The sequence below is a fragment of the Mastigoproctus giganteus genome, chromosome 1 (genome assembly GCF_048544385.1).
Source record: "Mastigoproctus giganteus isolate SK-2022 chromosome 1, ASM4854438v1, whole genome shotgun sequence".
NCBI lineage: Eukaryota > Metazoa > Arthropoda > Arachnida > Uropygi > Thelyphonidae > Mastigoproctus > Mastigoproctus giganteus.
In genome coordinates this window covers 28794937-28803415 of record NC_143575.1, presented here as the reverse complement: position 1 = coordinate 28803415, position 8479 = coordinate 28794937, and the positions used below count along the sequence as shown (strand labels likewise).

The window sequence follows — 8479 nt, the reverse complement described above, 5'->3', positions numbered from 1 at the left end:
CATAAAAAATATGACACCTTAGATTATTATAACAAAAATATTATTATATTATACTGTATCGCCAAAAGTTGAGAAAATATACTATCTTGTGAAAAATAAAATATACTGTGTTGAGAAGATATACTATCGAACGGTATTCGAGGTATACGAGGGAGTGAGAATGCATTCCTTTTCTGTTTCGATACATTGAGGTGGTTCTGTGCTTTATTTACACACGCAGTTATAACTGGAACAATCGTGTCCAAAGTCCTTCCTCTCCATCAGCCGAGCATTCACCGCCTTTGAAGAGGATCACGTGAACGATTCCACCAGTTCGGCGCGGGCGGTGTGTCAACAAGAGGCGAAAATCGTTAATATCGTAAAACAATAGGACGCAGGGTTTATTCTCGGAGACCAACTGAACATTCTATTGGCTGCCTGATGTTTGGCTGCGTTGTGAAAGCAATCTTGGCGCCTTTCACGCAGCCAAACACACCCCTTAACTTCCCCCAACCAACAGACACGTGGACATGCACACATACACACACCAAACATGCGAAATTAGTCGTAATGAGCGAGATCAGACGCTACGCTAAAGTTCTATCGGCTTCTTACCTGGCTAAGACGTTGGCAGTACGTTGCTGGCGATCTCTGTCAATGATGCCGATGATTGCGAGGTGGCGCTGCCGTCCGTGAATGCGAAACCAATGGCAATCACATCGCGAGCTACCAACCAATGAGATTGCGGCAAGTTTCGGAACTCTCTCTACGCTTCTTGAAGCTTAAACTGTCTCAGTGAGAGCGTGCTCGTCAGTAGCGGTTTGCTGGTACGGTGTAGCTGGAGTCACGTTCGTGTGAACACCACTCTTATTCCGTAGTTAGAGTGACGTAGAGGGTGATGGGGTTGAACAGCTGAGTAGTTCAGAAAGAGAAACCGTTCCTCGCTCGTGTGAAACTGCCCGTTGCCCAACATGATGTCATCGAAATCCTCCAGCGACCACGTCAAACGTCCTATGAATGCGTTCATGGTGTGGTCCAGGGGACAACGTCGAAAGCTGGCCCAAGAGAACCCCAAGATGCATAATTCTGAGATCAGTAAACGACTTGGCGCAGAATGGAAACAGTTGTCAGAAGCGGAAAAGCGACCGTTCATCGATGAAGCCAAACGTCTGCGTGCCCTTCACATGAAAGAGCACCCCGACTACAAGTACAGACCCCGGCGGAAACCAAAACCTCTGCTAAAAAAGGAGAACTCTTTCTTACCTATGACAAATTTCCCGCCGCCGATTGACCCGTTGGCGCGCTTTCCTATGACCTCTACTGCGATCGAAAGTGAGAAGGCCGTGACTGCTCGAACTTTTCCGCTGCCCTTAGCTCCGAGTGCCCTGTCACCGTACTTTGGTGGGATGTACAGCCCCTTGGATGGAAACATTGCCAAGCTACGGGCCGAGGCTCTTTCCCCGACGCTCTTCAAACCCCGTGAACTGACCGACGTTCCAATGCTGAGTCCAGGTCAGTCGCCGTTCTATAACACTGCCGCCAGTAGCTTACTGTCTTCGTTGTCTCACTCACATGGAAATTTGACTTCTCCATACGGTTTAGTGTCTTGCGGCTGTGCTCCGTCGTCTACGTATTTCCACAGCGTCTCGGGATCGTCTCCGTTAACACCGCAGACCTCTGACCTCCGTTCACCATTTGCCTGCTTCTTCCTGAAGTCGGATGATCGTTTCCACCGGCATTCCAGTCCACCGAATCTGTCCGTAAGTCCAATTATTTAGTGGCTTCGCGGTGCATGAAACTGATAATACAACGCTAGTCAATGGGGTTAGCACATTCCCCGACAGTGACCTACGACATTATGTACAGGACTTCTAAGATCGCTGTAACAATCCATACCGGTTCCTAGCTCAATATATTAGCCAAAGCAGGTATGTAGATGTTGTTTTTACGCTTAATTGACTCTCTCCTAGAGAAATCACGTGACTGATGAAACCTTACCATAAGGACTAGCCTAATCGGTTGAACAAAGTGAAATCTTGTCGGAACACTAGAAGACACTGGATCGGATTAACATAAATCGGAGCGACGCTTTCTTTATTCTACTAGAAAGGAACTTTAACGAACCATAATTTTCTTTGAAGGCTCTAAAGATTCACTACCTGTCAAGTAGGTAAGGTGACAAGTGGAGACCTTTCTCCCGCCATTGTACGTCTAGTGGTTTAATCGAGTAGTTTATATTCGTGTTATTTTGTGATTTCAACTGGTATTTGTATTTGTCATCTGTGATCTCGGCTCTTTTTTGGCTCCGATTACAAGTCGTATAGAAACAGTACACATTCCGAAATACAGGTGGCGTCTGAATCACTATCATTGTTTTACTACAAATGTGGAATTATTAATCGATAAATTAAATTAATTGCACTACATAAAAAAAAAAGAAAAGTATTGCAGTTAATCTAATTTACCATTATTTACCATTTTCTTTTTTTTTTTCCCGTCAAAATGAGTATCGGTTTATATTTTAAATGCGATGAATGCGGATACGCTTTCATCTTTCCTTAATTAACGAAAAAAATATTGTTATTAAAATTATCAGAACCTCAAGCTAACTGACCAGTTTAAAATATCGATTAAGTATTGGTCAACATCATTATTTACAGAAATAAAAAAATATCGAGTGCAACACTGGAATGAATGAAAAATACTTTAAATTCTATTTTTGTCTTACTATGGCCAGTAACTTGGTTATTTTTTTATTTTACTTTCAATTTATGTATTTTACTTTATAATTATACAAAAGAATATTATTTAATCTCATTTCATTTGATCATTTGAAACATTAAATTAGCTGTATACAACATTTTTAAAATAATTTTACAATTTATTGATTAACGTTTCTTCGTATTTCTAAAGTACAGTATAAACACGCGCAGAACCACAAACGACATTATTAATCACTATTATTAATCAGAACTACGATGGCGCCACCTGTGTTTCACAAACTCCAACCGTAAATTATACGGAATTTTGTCTAGTCGATATATGATGACCACCATATAATTTTATTGTTTTTATATTCTCTTTAATGCATTCTAGATTAATTAGTTACTAATGTTAATTTGTTGTTTAAAGACAAAGCATTAAATATGAGAAATAATGCTGCCTAGAGATAAAAAATACGACGCCCTACATTCTGTGGGTTTAGCTCAATCGTTGGAAACAACGAGTTGTATAGAATAGTTAGTTTAGATATTGGAAATAATTCAGATGAAATTATAGATTGAAGAAATGTCACCTAAAGAAAAGAGCTGGTTCTTTAACTCCTCTGTATGAGAAGCATGCTTGAATAATCTTCCCGCTCTCTGTATCGCAGATATAACGTTCTTTTGGGGATCAACCCCAACGGAAGCTCGGACTGGTACAGTTATCTCACACTTTTTATCTAGGATAATATATGCCTTTTTGATGTTCGCCTCTTTTTTTATAAAGGCAATCTAAAAAAATACTCAAATTACAATTAATGAAGCACCAGTCCACTCTGTTTCTCCTTTTTATAGCATATGAACTGAGCTTCATATATCGTTTTTCCTTCAAGAGTTCCCAAAAGAAGTAATCTCACATTTCAAACAAGAAATATAGAAATTTTATTCTCTGCATTTATTTTAGAAACAATAAATTAATATTTCCACCACTAAGTTTGAATCTCTGCTTCCGTAATGAAAATCATCTTCCAAGTGAATTATCTAAACATCTCCATAATATAACATTAATTTTTTTCGTTACGCCATTATATTAAATAGCTCTGCCTGAACTGCAATATATGCAGTGGACTGCGATGTATAATAGCCCAATTACGATCTATGATGGAAATCCGATTATCCGTTATAATCGGACAGAAAGCGGTAACGGTTTATCTGAATTAGTAATTTTTTGATCATTAACTTTCTTCTATGCCCATATAGGTGCTTGCTTCATGAATATGCAGAGTTAGGATTATGCCGATTATAACATACTCAAGAAAACTTTCCTAACTTGATGAAATCCATTACTCTGAACTTTTGTGAATACAAATCCACTCTGATTTGTTCACCTAACGAATTTCAGTGATTCTAAATTTCGATTGTTCAACAACAAACTGTATTCTTTTGTATAAAAGAATATTCAGCTATTTTTAAATTCCTTGTATTATAACTATTTTTGCCTTTTTCTGAAATTTCACTGTCCAAAAAAAAAAAACTTTATCTCTTCCTTTGAAAATGTTTTGTTCTGTAAATTTTCTCAACGAACAACCAAAATGGATGTGTCTAAATCTTCGGCATCTAGCTTGAAAAATCATTGTTATTCTAATTAGAAGATAATGCTACTGATATATGATGAATGTAACAGGGTTTATAAAATAATTTCAATAATTTTTTGTTTTTCTGTCCATATATTTTTGTATGATAAAAACGAAACATACTGTCTACCAAGAAATGAAAGTCATTAACCATCTCTGCATTTAAAAAGCTAGAAATCATAAAATTTTTACGTTATAATATAATGTAATTTTTCTTGGTGTTTCTGTACATACAATATTTCCTTGCACAGTACTTGAGATACTTCAAAATAATTCCCTTCAATTTTTTTTACAAAGCTGCATTTATTTTATAGCATTATTACTGTATAAGTACATCCTTTTTCCCACTTATTATGCCAATGATATCATCTTCCCACAAGTGGCGTTGGTGTGGCAGCCATCAAACATGACTGCCACCAGATTCGTGGAGGAAATTATGTTTGATGGATATCAGACAGAAATTCATGGGCGCACCCATGCGAGAACAAACAAGCAAAAATTTCCGTTTCTATCTTCTATGTATGGACGTTATTCGCTAGATCCAGAGATCAATTATGCTGCGGTCGACAACAGTTGTTAGGCGGCCATAGACATTCTGTAATCGCTTATGGTTGTTCTAATAATCTCCTCCTTCTCCACATCAAAAATTCAAAATTCAACAACGGAATTTTGCTTCTGACTGGCACTGATGGAGGCAGCCTTGGTTGACTATTGTTACAGCAACACAAACCTCTACTCAGGCGCGTTTAGATTAAATAAATAAATAAATTTTCTGTTTATACTCCGGGACGACCAAACGGTCAGAGGAGTTCACAAGATAGGCAGATTACAAGAAACAGCACCGTATTCAGCAGTCACGGGCTTGAACTCCGGTCACTCAAGGCACGTGTACTTATGCACCCGCGCACCTGACCACTAGGCTACGGTGGCCTCCTTTAAGTGGGAGCCCAAGGCGTCCTGGGATTGCGGAGATCCCAAGGCGTTCTGGGATTTTGAGGACCCTACTGCCACAAAATTGAACAAAAATTTAAATAATAAATGAGGGTATATATACAGTTTGTTTGTTTGGGGATTTATTAGGCGCGTCGGCAATTATGGCCATAGTGCGCCAGTATAAATACAGTGTATTATTTCTGTATTTTTCTTTACTATAACGATGTATTAATAAAAGTCAAAAAAAAAATTTAGCTTGTGGAGATCTCCCAAATAGTGGGTCCTATACGCGTACCTCGTGCGACTATGGGAAAAATGCACTACTGCCACTAGTGGGAGTATGAAACCATTAGCATAATAAGAAGCAGGAAGGATGTACCTATACGGCGTACAGGAAACAATGCAGTAGAATAAGCATAACTTGATAAAAAAATTGATTGGGAGAATTACTTTTGAAGAGAATCTAGTACATTACAAAATGAATGAATTTTAATACACACTGAAGTAATAAGTATTTTTTAATAAATTTATCACTTCAGTAAAGAAAATGCATAAAATTCTTAGAAACTAGTCGAAGCAGCTGTTTATTATTAACCTGGTTACAACTTTAGTTAATTTTAACTGCAGTAGCCGGATTTATAACTATTTAAAATTACAAAAACACAGTTCGTGTTGTAAGTGATAATTTGATTTATATTTATATTTTAAATTTGAATTTTCTAATTAATTGTGAAAGCAATATCTCTACGTACAGCTTAATGTATCCAATAATACAATAAATTTGAAAGATTAGTAAAATCAGTTCTTGCTGGTAGCACATAAAATATTTTTCTAGACGTAATAAGTGTGAGAAAAAAACAAATTGTTAGTAGTGTTAACTAGAATTCTGAACAATTCGAAGTCTAGACCATCCCTTGCTCCCCTCCAACATGTATAATTGTAAAGTATGTTGTTGTTATAAAGAGCAGGATATTTGTGAGGCTCTTCTAATGAAAAGATTATGGAATAATATGAAGAGTTTAGAAGTTTTAAGTAAATAGCAATCGATTTCTTTTAGTTGCATGTAGAGAACTGGCTGCATAAACTGTATTTTATGATGTGTCAAATGAGAATTATAAAGAAAGAAATAAATTGTTGTCCCGATCTAAATTCGAAGTGAATGATTTCTTCTTTAAAAGGACAAAATTTATAACATAGCTGCTACATCCAAAAATCACTGTATCATAAAATTTCCACAAACTAAAAAACTATGCAAAGCACAAACCAAAAAGCACTAAATAGAGTCAGATTTCTAAGCTAACCTTGGAAATGAATTCACAGAATTTTAATAATCTCATCCGATAAACAGGAACTACATTCACAAAAATAGAAGGTTAGTTAGCTAAGGGAATATTATATATGTGTGACGAATCTTAAAGTTACACCCCCACATTTTAGATGGAGATTAAGATAAATGTTTGGTTTTTATTCATTTTTTATTCACCAATTTTAAATTATTTAAAATAGTCCAAAATTTTAAAAATTATATTTATTTATTTATTTATTTATTATTGCTTTTTTTCGGTATTACTATTAGTATTAATACTGGCAGAATGCTGCAGAGAAGCAGGGCTTATGTAACCTTAAAAATACTAATAAATGTAACCCGTGTATCGCTCAGATTTCTTTTATCAATTTCATTTAAGAATTTATCCAACGTCTTTAAATATAAATACACTTTCCAGTAACAAATTACTCTTCGATAAAGGCAAATTGGTACATTAGGCTGCAGTTATTCATTCCTAATTTAAATTTATATCCCGCTATGTCCGGCAATTTTTTTCTCCATAAGGAGAGGAGATATTCTATTTGTTAACTCATCTAACTTTAAATAATGAAAACAATAAGTAGAAACTCTTTGTCTCTACTAGCAAAGTTATTACATCTCTGATGGACTCCGTGTGTTGTTGTCTTGGCACAATGTCTGCACTGCTGAAAGGATTTCATACCGGACTGTATAACTCGTATCCAATCTCTTTCCTCTTCAACTACCTAAAAGTTGGTGCCTCAAAATAAATCAATATGTTAATCTTCGATTGTTGCTGCTCCAAAACAAGAACTCGCATTTCCTAGCTTCATACCTTAACTGCCAATTTTCAAATCATTTGGAATTACTTATCTTTGATGGAATTACTATCTTCTTGAAGGTTGTTGGTTGTTAAGCTAATGTTAAGAAGTTATGAAGATCGTGAAGATGATTCAACAGTAAGCACCCTGCTCACTATCGAATTATCAGAAAATTTAGAATACTAGTAATACCTTTATCAGTTCCGTTAATGGATACCGATGTGTAAAGCTAAAAAAGTATCCTATAAGTAAATAAATAGTTCGATACTTTAGTTCAAATATCGACTAAGCGTATACACTCCCTGGCCACTTCATTAAGACCATGAGTGGATACAGATGCCTTGTGGTATTCCTACATTAAATGCAGAGGTTATTGTTCAGTCATTTTGCGGCGATTATACTTGATTATCCGCTCCAGACATCGAGCACTTAGATCCGTTACCTTACATTTTCGATCACAGTTGCTTCTGGCAGATGCTTTCAGGGTGTTTTCGCATTTTTTAAAGATTAAAGACATTAATCTTTAGTCTAAAAGTGCACCGAGCACTCATCATAACATGTGACTTCTCCAATTTGCATATTTTTATATAGATTGTTGCCTATAGCCCAAATCATGGTCCTAATAGTGGCAAGGCAGTGTAGGCTTACGAGGCCTCTGCCATTCCCTTTAGTAGAAAGGTTGAAAATTTTATTAGAGAGGAAATTTGCTTTTTTTGAAATTTGGTGCAAACACCAAATATATATATACACTACTCGTAATAAACACATGCCTAGCTAACAGAAACACACTGATGTGTTACTACTGAGTGCTTATTTAACGAATCCCCACAACTGAATAAGCATTTCAGACTAAAATATTCTTCGTGCTAAGAAATCTCACTTCAATTAACAAAAACATGAGTTTTAGCTGAATATAGTGGAATAATCACCGAAGAATATTATGTATATTACTTCGAGTAATCAAGTCTAACTTAAAATTTAATTTCATTTTATGTTGACATATTCTCAGAAAACGGATTCAACGCAAATAGAATAAAACAAAAAGTACGGGGAATTTAACTGGCCTGATGTTTTATGGTAAGTATCGATGAAAATATGGCCATGAGGTGTCAGCCATATCGTGCC

At 36.1% G+C, this 8479-nt stretch overlaps 1 protein-coding gene across 1 annotated transcript; it reads left to right on the top strand.

Annotated features, from left to right (window-relative positions):
- The first annotated feature begins 950 nt into the window (after positions 1 to 950).
- Positions 951 to 1757, top strand: LOC150090665 (transcription factor SOX-14-like). The gene has a single exon (XM_090387299.1). The coding sequence runs from the start codon at positions 951 to 953 to the stop codon at positions 1755 to 1757; it is 807 nt and encodes a 268-aa protein (XP_090243425.1).
- Positions 1758 to 8479: the final 6722 nt, after the last annotated feature.